Genomic DNA, 15,372 nt, shown 5'->3' with positions numbered 1-15,372 from the left:
AAATATAAATCTTAAGACACTTTTTACACTGTCTGCAGTGTAAAAAAAAGAATACATTCTACTCACCTCTTCAGCACGTTGAGATTGGGGGTGGTTCTCCAAATATGTCCCTTCCAACACAGAGCCAACAATGGTAAGTCCTTTACCTGCTTTTAATTGAGATGTTAAAGAAAGAAGCTGAGGATGAACAACATTTTGGTCCTGATCCACTCGGACTAGAACAAGCAACTGAGGTCTGAAAAAAAAAAGAGAAACTCAATTCCCAAATAAAATAGAGAGCGGAGACATATTCTTATTTAAAAAATTACTAATAATTCCCATACATACCTCCAATTTTTGGTATGTGGTGGGCCTTCCTCCAATCTTAGGAGAGCATATCGAGCAGCACTGAGTGACAGCCCACGAATACCATCCCCCCACTCCTTCTCAGCCCTGTATATATAAAAATTTGGTTCCGTAAATGATGGAATACTCCGTAAATTTAGTCTATTACCAGAAACATGCTATAAATTACAACTAATATGCTGTATACCAAGCTGATTTAAAGAAATGCTTTTATCCTTATATCAAATATGCTAAAAGAGGACTTTTCAACAAATTTTTCATGTTGAAGTGGCCACATGATGTAATACTGGCTGCAGAGCGGTATAAAACTTTTTTATTTTTTAATTTCGCATCTTCGTTGCAGAGATATTAGCAATCAAAGTATTCGTTACATATTGAGTTAACTTTTGTTAAGTCCAAATGGGCGTTATAAGATAGCAACCCATACAGAGAAAAAGTGCATGCCCCAGTGAAAACTCTCTGGTAACACCCACTTGGACTTAACGAATGTTAACTCATTAGGTGCCAAACACTTTGCTTGCTAATATCTCCACTGTGCAAAGGCAAAATTGAACACAAACAGGTTTTATTCTGTTGTACAACCACTATTACATCATGTGTCCAGCTCAATATGAAACACTTTGTGAAAGGTTATCTTTAAATAAAGAATAAAACATGCTGTTGTACGTAACATGTCTTAATGGCTAAACAACTGCCATTCTTGAAAAAGTTCAGTGCTTCTACAAAGGTTTAATTATCCTTTGCTGTATTCAATTATTATTGAACAGATGTAACACATGCAGATATTGGTGCGGAATACAGGCCATTTTCTCACTAACAATCTCTAAAAGCAAAACGTTTGACTCGGTCCATTCAATTATAATGTCCAAGGGGTAAAAAAACCTTTTTATAGTAACTAAAAATATAATAATGGAAATAAAAGTAACCTTTACAAAAAAAGTAGTCTACTTCTGCACAGGAACATTACGATCAGCTATGTTTTTGGATTAGCATTTTATTTATACTCACCCACGGTACTCAATATATTTGTAGATAAGACCAGCAATCAGCATGGCTACAAGAGCATAATACCAAGAGCAGAGAAACATCAAAGATAGGCAAAGGCTCATTCCAAGAAATGAAAGAGTCCTGCAAAGGAGACACAATATGTTTATTTCTATTGTAAGGAACATTCCTTAAAATAGCTAATCTAGAGACAAATGTATCTAGAGGCAAAAAAACAGCTTCCCCTAAAATTCAACTTTCTAACTGGCCTCTCTCCTGGCTTCCACCCTGCTGAGTGCTTAAAAGGAGGTTAGCATAAGAAAATTACCTCTTGTTCAAACTAGGTTTTTGTGTTAATTTTTTTCTTTTGCAATGGGTTACACATTCTTCTACTCGCATACTCTCAGAAAAATAACTTCCCACATTTTTATGCAAATTAGCGCTCTACCTGAAAAAGCCAACACCCACCGATAAATACCTATTTTGAGGTTCTTGCCCCTTGTAAGAATAGCTTACCGGTTGGCTTGATGAAATACTTTTTAAAGGGACTCTGTTAGCACAGAATGACTGTTCAAGCCAAGTACAGGTGCTCAGTGCCTGACGGCGGGCCAATCATTTACATACACCTTCCGACCAGCTACATGGAAAACAATCTCCACCCTTCTCTGGCCCTATAAATCCAGAGCTGCCAATCAAAGGAGAAGGACAGGGTGGAGATAGATGGAAAACAAGTGGGTGGGAAGGTGTATTTAAAGATTGGCTCCGTCATGAAGCACCGAGTGGCGGAACTTAATTTGAACAGTCATTCTGTGCTGATAGAGTCCCTTTAAACAGGTCTAGGAGGTGCTTGTTCTCAACAGTAGGTGTTGAGGTACAGTGAAAACTCTTGAAGACAACCACCCAAAATTAGATTGGAAAGTGGTCATTGGGTGGACAAGGGGTGTTCTCAATGTAAATTAGTATGTACAATAGTCAGAGGAAATCTGATTTAAATTATGGGATGGATTTTTTTCGCCCAAGGTGTGGAAATGCCTGTAAATAGGTCTATGTACATGAGCTGGATCTTTATAATAAGAAAAAGTACCTCACTCCCCCAGAGCCATACCTTATTTGTTGAATAGGGGTGACAGCTTTTTGCGGCAAATGGAAGGAGAACTAATAACTAGTGTTGAGTATGTCTCATTAACCCTTTCAGCGAGCACGCTAGGGTGCTAGCCGAGTATTTTGGCGTGCTCGGAATTTCTTTTACTGTCGCCGCAGCTGCAAGTATCACAGCTGTTAGACAGCTGTGCAATCCCTGCATGTGTCACAGCTGTCCAACAGCCGTGACACTAAAAGAAACGCCGAGCACACCAAAATACTCGGCGAGCACCCGAGCGTCCTCGCCGAAAGGGTTAATGAGACATACTCGCTCAACACTACTAATAACAGGTAAATTACATTTTTGAATAAAAATTCATGCAAGCTATTCTAAATAATTTTCTTTTATTTAGAACAAAATTTTAGAAAATAGATTTCTCTGACATAGGGAATGTATGAAACCAACTACTCCGTGTCTTATCCTTTCAAGGGCTTCACACTCACCAATGATAATATTTGAAGCGAGGCCTCCAGTTGGGAGTCCTGAGCAATGTCTGAACTGCGCAGGCCAAGTTAACAAACATGTAACACATCAAGAAAAACCTGCAGTTACAGTAAAGAAGAAGAAAAGACAGGAACTAGAAAGTTAGGAGTCACAGAAAAATATTAAAGTTAGAGTGATAGAAAGAAAAGAAAATAATCTGAGATATACCATATGTTGAAAATCTAAAAACTAATGTACAATAAACATACATAGAAAGAATTGGAGCAACTTCATCCAAAGATGCTATAAGGATGCCAATCTCGCAGATGCAGGCTGTCAACAACAAAGCCCATGTTGGTTCTCCATTAGCCTTTCCATGACCAAAAACCTATGTAGATAATAAATGTACAAAGATGCATCAGCACTGTATACTAATATACAACGTTTTAAAATCTAGATGATAAATATCACCTCCTTGACATTCAAAGTAGGAAGAAACTTGCACTAGTGTATATTGTACACAGAGAAATTACAATGACTTATTGAAGAAATAAAAATTCCACAACAAACACAATTCCGAAATTGTTTTTTGTGTTTATGGCCTTCATTGTGTGCTAAAATAAACCCTGGCAATATGATTCTCCAGGTCAGTAAGATGATTAAGGTGATACCAAGCTTGTTTTTTTTTTATTTAAGTGGTGAAAAAAAAAATGGAAATATTCAGAAAAAAATTTACTAATTTTGAATGTGTCACCAGATTCTGAAATGCGTAACATTTCCATTTGGCAACCCATAAGCACCCCGCTGTTGTATCCTTGGGAGCAGTTGGACACTTGGAGTGGCAAGCCCACCGGGCTGTGCACTATTTTTCCCACAGTCAGATTGACAGCGGAATCTATGGAGTTAATTGTATTGCGCAGAGCTCAGCTGTACTCATGGCTGTTATAGCATCGGTGGACACATACAGAAAAGGGCCCCCGTGAAAGAACAATATATGGGCCCAAGAACTCCTAAAAATGCAAAATTGCACCTGCTTTGGAGGTATAAATGGGCCCCTTACCTCTTGGGCCCCTGTGCGGCCGCACAGATTGCCCCAATGATATGTCCGCCCCTGTGTTATAGGCAGATGATAGCTGAATAACGTCCATCATCTGCAGGCAATAATATAGCCTCAGCTTCGGAGCCTGCTTCAAAGGCAGGGACCCAACATAAGACATAACAGTACGTCATAAAGGGTTTAAAACTAGTTTAAGTGTTAACTGTATTATTTTAAATGATTGCAATGTTTATTTTCCAAGTTACGATCCGTATTAAAAAACAACAAATCTTAAAAACTTTCACACTGGCCATAGAAGCTATTTACACTCAGAATTCCTGTTCTTTCAGGGAATCCACATTTACATTAGCAGCAAAAGATTGACTCAGACTTTTGCATTGAAGTGCGTAATGAGCATATTCAAACTTCATTATGAAGTGAGGGGGAGCTAGAAATCATCTATTATGATTGGTGGATCCTGTGTTATCAGCGGTAATCTTGTTTGGTATGTTGAGACTGCTGACAACTTTACCTGAAAGGCAGGTAGTAGAAGTCTAAAATGGCCCTAGTAGACCGTGTGAAAATTTTAAGATTTCTAATTTATTTTTTTAACACAGCTCATAATATAAAAAAATAGCAATTTAAAGAAATACAAACCAGTGCAAAAGTTTTAGGCAAGTGTGAAAAATGCTGCCAAGTAAGAATGCTTTCAAAATAGAAGTGTTCATAGTTTGGTTGTAGCAATTAGGAAAATGCAAAATGAAGGCATAAAAGAAATCTCATTCAAATCAATATTTGGTGTGACCAGTGACCACCGTTTGCCACCCAAACAGCATCAAAGCATCTATTCTGTTAGTATACTACACAAAGTTTTGGAGTTTTTCAAGGAACTTGGTAGGGAGAATGTTCCAAATATCTTAGACAACTAACCACACATCTTCTGTGCATGTAGCCTTGTGCAAATCTTTCTGTCTCTTCATATGTAATCCCGAGATCAGGGCCCTGTGGTGGACAATTCTAAGACTCCTTGTTCATCTTTACGCTGAAATTTGGAGCCAATCAGACCCCTACTTGATGGTATTGCATGATGTATAAGTATCTGTCTGTATTTCTTAGCATTGAGGACACTATTGATCCTGACCAAATCTCCAACTCCATTTGCTGAAATGCTGTCCCAAAATTCCCAAGAACCTCCACCATAATTCCCTGTTGTCCATTATTATACTGCTCTCCAGCCCTTTGGTGAAGAAACTGCCTTCTGTTACAGCCAAACATTTAAAATGTTGACTCATCAGTTTAAATGCTGCCATTTTTTTGCACCTCAGTTCTTATGTTTTTGTGTAAGGTTTAGTTGCTTGGCCTTATTTGAATGGCATAGGTATGGTCTTTTGGCTGTAATTCCCCCATGAAGACCTTTTTTCTGGCCATAGTTATATAAACAGTAGATGGGAACCTTCAGGATTTGAAAAGTGTTTGTGTGGAAGATTGGGCCAAAATCACACCTGAGTAATGCATGCGACTAGTTTCTCCATACAGGAGGTGTCTTGAAGCTGTCATCACCAACAACAACTTTTGTACAAAGTATTAAATAAATTTCAGTAAGCATGTTCAATACTTTTTACCTGTGCAATTTCTCATTATTACACATAACTTAATTTATGGACAAATATGGTTTGAGTTCTTTGCCTGTGTGGATTGGATGGGTTGTTACTGACATCTAGTGAGAATTTCATGTCAATAGCACTTTTAGAAATATATTTACTTAGAAAGTTGTGACATGTTCAATACTTATTTCACCCGCTGTACATTAAAGTCGACAGGATCGGCTGTCCGTCTAATGTGAATGGTAGCCTCCCGCCTCTTTCATTACAGATATTGTTGGTGGACAAAAGGGTTAGGCAGTTTGAAATGAAATATCTGACACTTTTGTTCTCCGGAAGAACATTATTGTGTATATACATGAGTGACATATGTGACATTTGTTAGTTTTCCAGAACATAACATCAACGTGCTAATAAGCACTGAGATACAATTGACTTACTCTCAGGAAAGGTATAATTCCGTCCCGTGATATAGCTTGTAAGAGACGTGGAGCTCCTGTCAAACTTTGCAAACCAGCTCCACAAGTAGAAAAGAAAGACCCAATAACAATGACCCAGGGTGAAGGCCAGGACAATGTTCCCACCACTAAATTTCCATTAACAGCTTCTCCAAATCTGTAAATGATAATAACATAGAATTTTTGTTGTGACATTTTGCAAATTGTAACATACTATGCCATATATTTAAAGTTTTGGAATTGCTGAAAAGGCCGTGTGATATTGGAATAAACAGAAGATAAGCAATACACACATGTAGAAAACAGTGTTATGTATAAACTAAACCTTTACAGTTTGGTACACGAAAAATAAATGTTATGTTTGTTTCATATTACAGAATAAACTTTTAGAATACTTACTTGTCACGCAACACAACACCTTCAATGCAGACACCAAACAGAATAACAGAAGTAATATCTATTCAGTTGTAAAGGAAAGTCTGAGACAGTACTTATGAAATCAGAAATCAAATTGTCAAAATACCAATTTCAAGGATAGTTTTACTACTAAGCAAGTGGATATGGTCAATGTTGTTTTTTCTTAATGTATTTCAATATTTTTTGCCAAGATTCGGTTAAGGCATAATTGTTATTATTAGTAATGCATACATCTATATACATTTTATTGAGGTACATCTTTACATAATAGCTATATGTAATCTGACCAATTTTCATCAGTTTTTGGCCAGTATCAGTTTTTATTCTGTGTGGCCTCAATGTTTCACATAGTTGTTCTAAAGCTTGAGAAAGTTACAAACGTGGATGGCTCTGTGTGCTATCATATGTATTATATGTATGCTTATACTCTTAGCAGATGCGTGAAGGAGCTGGTTGCTCTTTACATGCACTATTCTGGTTTGTAAATAGGACCAGACTTCCACATGCTGCTTTTTTCCACATGGACTTAAAGGGGTTTTCCCACAAACAAAGTTAATTTTAATCAACATTTTAATCAATAGATCTTGGAATAATTATAAGTTTCACAGTTGGATGAATTTTAAAAAAAAATGTCCCGGTGCTGAGATAATCTTATAAATGTGCTCCTGCTGTGTACTGTGTAATGGTTGTGTCTGACCGTACAGGAACATGGTCTGATCATACCACATCTCCTGGGCAGGGGAGGAAGCAAAATGGAGTATACAGACAGGACAGCAAGGGATCACAGCTAATTCTTTTTGTGAGGCAAAACATTTCACTGCCTGTTTTTAAACAATGTTTTACCTCATAAAATGAATCAGCTGTGATCCCGTGCTGTAATGTCTGTATCCTGTCTTTTGCATCCTCCCCTGCCCAGGAGCTGTGGTATGATCAGACCATGTTCCTGCACAGTCAGACACGGCCATTACACAGTACACAGCAGGGGCACATTTATAAGATTCTTCCTGCACAGGAATATTTAATTTAAACACATCCAATTGTGGAACTTTTTATTATTCCAAAATCTATTGATTCAAATGAACTTTTGTTCAACACCGGGCCATTTTCCTTTGTTCATGACTGTACACATTTTCTGGGGGGGGGGTTGTAGATGCAGTTTTAAGAATTAAATTTTTTTTATTGTTTGCTTATTCAATTATTTTTTGCCTCTTTATTTTTTTGACATGGGGCTTAATTTTTCTGACAGGTGAGCCCGGTGCCCAATCAGCGCTGGCATCACTGTCCCCGCCTTCATACGAAATGAACATGAAGACGAAGTGAGGGCGCTGCCGCAACTCTGGCTTCCTCTTTATGTTCAATTCTTCCGAAGGTGGGGACAGTGATGCCAGCGCTGATTGAGTGCCAGGCTCACGTGTCACAACAACCACACAGGAGACTCGGAAATACGAGTGCCAACACTGCTTGAACAGCACCAGCATGGGAGGTGAGTATAGGCTTTTTTATTTTCATCGGGGCCAAACATTTAGATCAAGAAGGGGTTGTCCAAGTAGTGGACAGCTCCTTTAAGGTCCGAGGGGCTCATGGAAATAGGGAGGTCCTTCTGAATTTGACCACTCTAGTCTCTGCAAAGGCCTATAAGGCAGTGCGCCACTCTTCCACGTTATTTCTTTTGCTGTGGTGCTGTAATGCTCAGACCCATTGTACGGGCACATATTGATGTACAGTTAGGCTATATACACATCAAGTTTTAGGTAAACGCTCAGACATACGTTAAAAGGAGGCTTCAGACAGATGTCATACAGTGCTATAGGAGTCCATTGCAAAAAGGCGTATAAGTATTAACCAGTAAATGTTTTCCTATATAAGTTGTTTTGAATACCATACGTGACTGAATAATCTATGCTCCTTATTCATAAATGCAGAGTACAAAAGTACAAATCGGAGATGAACCAACCCAGCAGGTCTCCAGGTGTGGGTCACAGTCTTCATTGCTAGGCTTGGTCGTGGGCAGATTTACCAAACTGTCTCAGGCCATTGCAAATCTCATTATCACAGCACACAATCCTTTCCACTATTTCCGGTCACAGCACCACTCCACATTACAGGCCAAAGCTCCTCTCAAAAACAGCTTTAATATTTAACGAGCACCTGTCACTTACAGAAATTGAATTAAATATGTTTTAAAAATCCCTCAGCTACTCTAATTTTGCCACACTTCCGTTCTGCGATACTTTGCTCCATTGCAGAGATATTAACATTTGTTGCTTTGGAACCGCACTATGTGAAATCTCTGCTTGCAGTTCAACTTGACGTTTCCTCTGGGGGTGTGCGCTTTCACCCCTCCTTCTCAGAGGCTGTCAATCACAGCTTGGCAACTCTTCCAGCAGTCTCAAATTTCGCTGAGCTGTGGTTAGCAGTATCTGAGAGAGAGGAAGGGGTAAAAGAGTACGCCTACAGAGAAGACTCTGAAGAAATGCCCAGTTGGACTACATGCAGAGATTTCAGTTACCGCACTCCAAAAACAATAAATGTCAATATCTCTGCAATGGAATGACGCAGTGCAAAAAGGAAAAGAATGACAATCATGAGATCCCCGAGATTTTTCTAAGGTTTCTAACTTAAAAATTTTGAGCAAGTGACAGGTCCTCTTTAAGGCTGCATGCCCACTATGCGCTTTTCAAGCGTTTTTGCCGCAGAATTTCTGCAGCGAAAACACTTAAAAAACACTTGGTAATACGTGCCCCATGGCCCCCAATGATAATCTGCATGTGCTGTGCACATGCTGCGGAAATTTCCGTTGCGGATTATCATTGTGGAAAAATCCGCAGCATGTCCATTAATTTTGCGGACACGCAGCGTAATTGCCGCCATTGACTTGCATTGAACCGCATAATATCCGTGTCAGCACATTTGCACAAGCGGATATTATGCGATTCAATGTGTGGATGGTACCCAGGTTTGGAGAAGAAGAGACTCTCATCCAGACCCGGGTACCATAGTACCTGTTAAAAAAAGAATTTAAATAAAAAATAAAGATTATACTTACCTTCTGATGGCCCCCGGTCTCCTCAGCGATGAGTCTGGTCTGTTGTATGGGTCTAGGTGGTGTGAAAGGACCTGCCATGACGTCATTTAGTCATGTGACAGGTCACGCGACAGCCAACTGCGACCTATACAACAGACCGGACGTAGCGGAGAAAACACCGGGGGCCATCGGAAGGTGAGTATAATCTTCATTTTTTACCATTCTTATTCTTTTTTTTTTAACTATTACTTGGTCACACTATATATGCCGGTTGCATGGATTTATATAGTGTGACCAAGTTGTCAAGCACTTTTCCAAGTGATGCTAAAATCGCTTGACAACCCGCATGCAAAAATGCATGCAAAAACGCCTGACAAACGCTTCTACCTGGCAGGAAAAATGCATGTAAAATCCGCATGCATTTTTCCTGCCAGGGAGAAGCAGAAAAAATATGCAGCATTTCTGCATCTTGGGCACTTAGCCTGAAGATGCTCCCCATTAATCATATATCATGCAGTACCTTGATAAATCTTATTCATATAAAGCTAATGCACCAACATGACAAATTACCCCCTTGACTTTTTACATTCTCTAGGCATGATGTGACCTATGCAGGGAGAGGGAGGAGGTGAGCTGTGACTATTAGTTTTTGTGATCCTGTGTTATGTAAATATAGGTGGTACCTTCTGTGATGTATATAAAACAGGAAGTTATGAGAACTCATGCTCAGCGTGAAAACACGATTGAAGGATTATTTTTAATATGGATATTGAGATGAAAAATTAAGAAAATGTTATCACAAATTCTGAAAAATATGTTTACCAAAAAAAACTTGATTAAAACAATTATTTACGGATAACATATTTCTTAGTAATACTGCCTGAACATGATATGTCACATTTTTCAAAAGCCAGTCCCAGATTTGTATAATAGTAGAATAAATTTGTCCATTACATACTAAAAGGCATAACGTATAATTAAAATCATTCATCTATTTGTAAAGGATACAAACAAAAGATGTAGTGGCAATAGCCATTATAGTGCCAATGGGAATGGATTTTTGTGCATCACGGAGATCTCCAGACCTGTTAGAACCGGCCATTATTCCTGAGTGATTAAAAAAGTGAGAACTCAAAGTAATTATGGAACCAGATATAAGGTGATACAGTATAAAGAGTAACTAATGATACTGCTTTTGCCATGATTCACACACAACCTACCATTCGCACTTTCATGCAGTTATCACCATCATCTATAGACTTATTTGAAGGTGAGAATGCATTTGGTTTTAATTCTGTTGATTTTTTTTTTCTTTTTTTCGTTTGCCACATTTTAATTCGATCTATGAATATGATGCTTCAGCAGATTATTCATAATGCAATAGGGATATTTATACATTTCTAAAAAAGATCTATAATCTCATTTAGTTTTTTTATTTATATGTTCTTTTTACATTGCTTTGAAGTGCTTGCTTTCAAGGAATTCACTTTATAAATCACTACACAGAAGTGATAACATGGTTTCTCATTAAAGCTCAATTATCTCAAACTGTGAAAAGTGATTAAAAATATTGTCAGGTTGAATATTCCAATGCTCCTACAGATGCTCCTCTCCTAATCAAAGAGGCCGATGGGGCAGAAGTGTGTGACGAGCCACCGAACGCCATACAGATAAGAAACAAAATCACATTGCCTCTTCTTTAAAAGACACAAAATTAGAATTCTGTAAAGGAGAGAATCTCACACCATCTTTTTCAGTGAAGAAAATGTCCTTTAACCTCTTATCGACCCATGATGAAAATATATGTTCTGGGCAGATTTTTGTTAATGCTCTATGAAGTAATCTTTCATAACAGTGATCTTGTGGGTTCTGAACACTCATTAATGAGTGTTACGGATCCGGGTGGTGGAACCTCTGTGCTGCCATGCAAGGAGGGACCAGAGGGGCGTGACTAAGTATCTACTCGGCCTGACCAAGGTTGCACGGCGGCTCAGTCGACTCCGTGAACCAGGGAGGGACCGAGCAGAGGGACCAGGTGCCACTCTGGGACCAACCTTGTATGAGAGCAGGTAACTCCCACGGGTCAGAAGGCAGGAACTGACCGGTACAGCGGAAGAGCACGGCAGGCAGGCTGACGGGTGGACCGGGTAGACAGGCAGGCTGATTCGGCTGGTAGCCAGACAGGTGCTCCGGGTAGGCAAGCTGGCGGGCACAACAGGTAACAGGCAGGTGCTTCCAGGTAAGCAGGCAAGCGGGCACGGCAGGTAAAGGCCCTTGCTTCCAGGTAAGCAGGCAAACGGGCACGGCAGGTAACAGGCAGGTGCTTTCAGGTAAGCGGGCGGGCATGGAAGGTGACGGGCAGGTGCTTCCAGGTAAGCAGGCTGGAGGACACGGCAGGTAACAGGCAGATGCTTCCAGGTAAGCAGGCGGGCAGAGCCCATAGACAGACTGGCGGACTGGACTGTAGGCAGACTGTCGGGCTGGAAAGTAGACTGGCGGACTGGACTGAAGAACAGACTGGCGGACAGGACCGACTTGCAGAAGACCTGAGGGCTGAAGCAAAGTAAGTATAACAGAGCAACAACCTAGCACGGGCACCTCCATATTGGAGGAGGGGCCTTTTATAGAGAAAGTCCTCCGGCCATTGGTTGGGGACTTTTTAGGACGGCTAAAGCACAGTGCCAGGGAAGCTGCGTCGAGCAGCAGCAGCAAGGTCGGAAGACGCCGGAGGAGGACCGTGGCGGTAGGGGGGATGGCATCTCTGCCTGGCAGGGGGCAGAGACGCCGATGCTACAGTGCCCCCCCTTTACGCCCCCTCTTTTTTAGGCCAGCAAGAAATTCTTTAAGAGGAAGAGGGGCATGGATGTTCTCCCTGGGTTCCCAAGACCTCTCCTCTGGGACAAACCCCTTCCAATCCACCAGAAAAAAGGTTTTTCCTCTTACCCTTTTGGTGGCCAAAATGTTCTCTACCTCATAGACATCCTCAGCAGAGACTGGCGCTGGAGTGGTACCTGGATCATCAACTTTTACGATTGTATTTTGAGCCGAACATGTTTGGAGGAGAGCCAGACCCTGTCTCCCGGACGGAATTGAGGCGGTCCAGACGTCTCTTATCGGCATGTTTCTTCATCCGCTCAAAGGACAGAAGTGTGGATCTAGTGTTCTCCCAAAAAGTAGAAAATTCGCTGACAAGAGACTCCGCGGCAGGATTGTCCACGGAAGCGGAGACGGGAAATGGAATCCGGGAGTGTTGGCCGTAGACCACAAAGAACGGGGATTTGGAAGAAGACTCATTCTCATGGTTGTTATAGGAGAACTTGGCCCAGGGCAGGAGCTCAACCCAATCATTATGGTGAGCATTGACAAAATGCCGGAGAAAGCTGGTAAGGACCTGGTTGATACATTCCACTTGACCATTGGACTGGGGATGATAAGCAGAGGAGAAATCCAGAGTGGCATCCAGCAGCTTACACATAGCTCTCCAGAAGCGCGAAGTGAACTGAACCCCTCGATCAGACACAATGTGGAGGGGAAGGCCGTGGAGATGAAAGATGTGATGGATGAAGTCCTTAGCCAGCTCAGATGCGGACGGGAGACCAGGCAGAGGGATGAAGTTGGCCATTTTAGAAAAGCGGTCAGCAACCACCCAAATGACAGTACAACCGACAGAAACAGGGAGATCCGTAATAAAGTCCATAGCTATGTGTTGCCAGGGGGCGGAAGGTACAGGAAAAGGCAGGAGACGGCCGGTGGGAAGATGCCTGGGAACTTTTTTATGGGCACAGGAGGAACAAGCAGTGACAAAATCCGCAACATCCTTGCATAGAGAGGGCCACCAGTAATGACGGGTGATAAGCAGGAAGGTCTTTCCTCTTACCAGCATGGCCGGCTAGTTTGGACGAATGACCCCAGAGAAGTACCTTCTTACGATCCGGAACAGCTACAAAGGTCTTACCGGGTGGAAGACGAGACAGGTCAAACGGGGCCACAGTCATTACTCTGGAGGGGTCGATATGCAGAGGCTCCTCCTCTTGGTCGGAGGACAGGAATGAGTGAGATAGAGTGTCGGCTTTATTGTTCTTGTCCGCAGGGCGGTAATGTAGAGTAAAGCAGAATCGGGCAAAGAACAGAGACCACCGGGCCTGACGTGGATTGAGTCTCTGGGCGTTTTGTAAATAGGTCAGGCTTTTTGTGGTCCGTGTAGATGATTACCGGGTGCAGAGCCCCTTCCAGCAGGTAGCGCCACTCCTCCAGCGCCAATTTGATGGCAAGCAGCTCATGATCTCCTATGGAGTAGTTACGCTCAGATGAGGAGAAGAGCTTGGAGAAGAAGCCGCAGGTTACCATTCTTCCAGACGGGGATTTCTGGGTGAGCACCGCTCCGGATGAGGAAGCATCAACCTCCAGGAAGAAATGCTTGTTGCAATCCAGACAGTGCAGCACAGGGGCGGAGGAGAAGGCTTGTTTTAGGGAGACGAAGGCCTCCTCCGTTTCGGAAGTCCATTCCTTGAGATTTGCTCCCTTACGAGTGAGCGCGGAGATGGGAGTGGTCCAGGAGGAGAAATGAGGGATGAAGAGGCGGTAATAATTTGCGAAGCCCAGGAATCGCCTTCAACCCCTCCGGTCGGGGCCATTTTAAGATGGCAGAAACCTTCTCGGGATCCATCCGAAGACCAGTCTCGGAGATAATCCCAGGAACGGAAGGGAAGTCTGCTCGAAGAGACATTTCCCAAATTTTGCGTAGAGATGATTCTGTCGGAGCCTTAGCAGAACCTGATGAACATTCCTCCGGTGTGTGGGCAGATCCGGAGAGAAGACCAAGATATCGTCCAGGTACACCACCACGCAAGAATACAAGAGATCTTGGAAGATGTCATTAACCAGCTCCTGGAAGACGGCTGGAGCATTACAGAGACCAAAGGGCATCACGCGGTAGTCATAGTGACAGTCCCGGGTGTTTAATGCCGTCTTCCACTCGTGTCCCTGGCGAATCTGGACCAAATTGTACGCCCCACGAAGATCGAGCTTGGTGAAGATCCTCGCGCTTTTAAGGCGGTCGAACAGCTCCGAGATGAGAGGCAGAGGGTACTTATTCTTGATGGTAATCTGGTTTAGGCCCCTGTAGTCGATACACGGCTGTAGTGAGCCGTCTTTCTTTTTAACGAAGAAGAATCCTGCTCCAGCCGGGGAAGTATATTTCTGAATGAATCCCCTAGCAAGATTCTCCTCAATGTACTCAGACATGGCCCGGGTCTCAGCCAGCGACAAGGGGTAGATATGCCCGCGGGGAGTAGAAGAACTGGGTACCAGGTAGATTGGGCAATCATATGACCGGATAGGACCAGTAGGGTGCCGGCAGACCAGGTAGATTAGCCGGAGAAGACGGAGGTCGATCCGAACGAACCGGAACCAGGCAGGTCTCCTCACCAGATCTCCAATTCAGGATGGGTTCATGTCTCTGTAGCCAGGGTAGACCTAGCAATAGGGAGTGAGAGAGTCCGGATAGCACATGAAAGGAGATCCTCTCCGAGTGCAGCATTCCCACCTGAAGGGTTACTGGCTCTGTGTCTAGCAAGATGGTCTCCCATCCACGGAAGCGACTGCCAAGGTTCGGCCAGACGTTTGGTAAGAATCTGATACTGCTCCACAAGGGCCTGAGAAATGAGATTCCCAGCGGCTCCGGAATCCAGGTGGGCGGCCTCAAAGAAGCGGGTCTCACCACTGGAAATAGAAACAGATAGAGTCAAGGACGGAGAGGATTTACTCTTGCCTAGGACGACCTCTCTGAGCGGTCGTAGACACTGGAGTTTCCCGGCTTCACCGGACAGGAACGGACCAGATGCTCCTTCTTACTGCCACAGTAGAAGCAGCTCCCCTCGTCTCGGCGTGTCTCTTGGCGAGATTTGACCATCTTGGTCTGGTCAATTTGCATGGTTTCGGGC

At 42.5% G+C, this 15,372-nt stretch overlaps 1 protein-coding gene across 1 annotated transcript in view; it reads right to left on the bottom strand.

Annotated features, from left to right (window-relative positions):
* Window positions 1–15,372, bottom strand: part of SLC12A5 (solute carrier family 12 member 5) — a 111,407-nt gene that overhangs the window by 25,428 nt on the left and 70,607 nt on the right. Inside the window, exons 10-17 of the mRNA XM_073683911.1 lie at window positions 10,439–10,537; window positions 6,388–6,445; window positions 5,971–6,145; window positions 3,163–3,281; window positions 2,914–3,012; window positions 1,354–1,473; window positions 328–432; window positions 67–235 (exon numbers count right to left, since the gene is read on the bottom strand). Coding sequence (XP_073540012.1) covers window positions 67–235; window positions 328–432; window positions 1,354–1,473; window positions 2,914–3,012; window positions 3,163–3,281; window positions 5,971–6,145; window positions 6,388–6,445; window positions 10,439–10,537 — 944 coding nt within the window. The remainder of the gene's footprint in view (window positions 1–66; window positions 236–327; window positions 433–1,353; window positions 1,474–2,913; window positions 3,013–3,162; window positions 3,282–5,970; window positions 6,146–6,387; window positions 6,446–10,438; window positions 10,538–15,372) is intronic.

Source organism: Phyllobates terribilis, unplaced genomic scaffold (assembly GCF_046119375.1).
Source record: "Phyllobates terribilis strain yellow unplaced genomic scaffold, ASM4611937v1 Scaffold_5__5_contigs__length_657084704, whole genome shotgun sequence".
NCBI classification, from domain to species: domain Eukaryota; kingdom Metazoa; phylum Chordata; class Amphibia; order Anura; family Dendrobatidae; genus Phyllobates; species Phyllobates terribilis.
The sequence above is the reverse complement of the archived record's forward strand: the minus strand, read 5'-3'. Positions and strand labels throughout refer to the sequence as shown.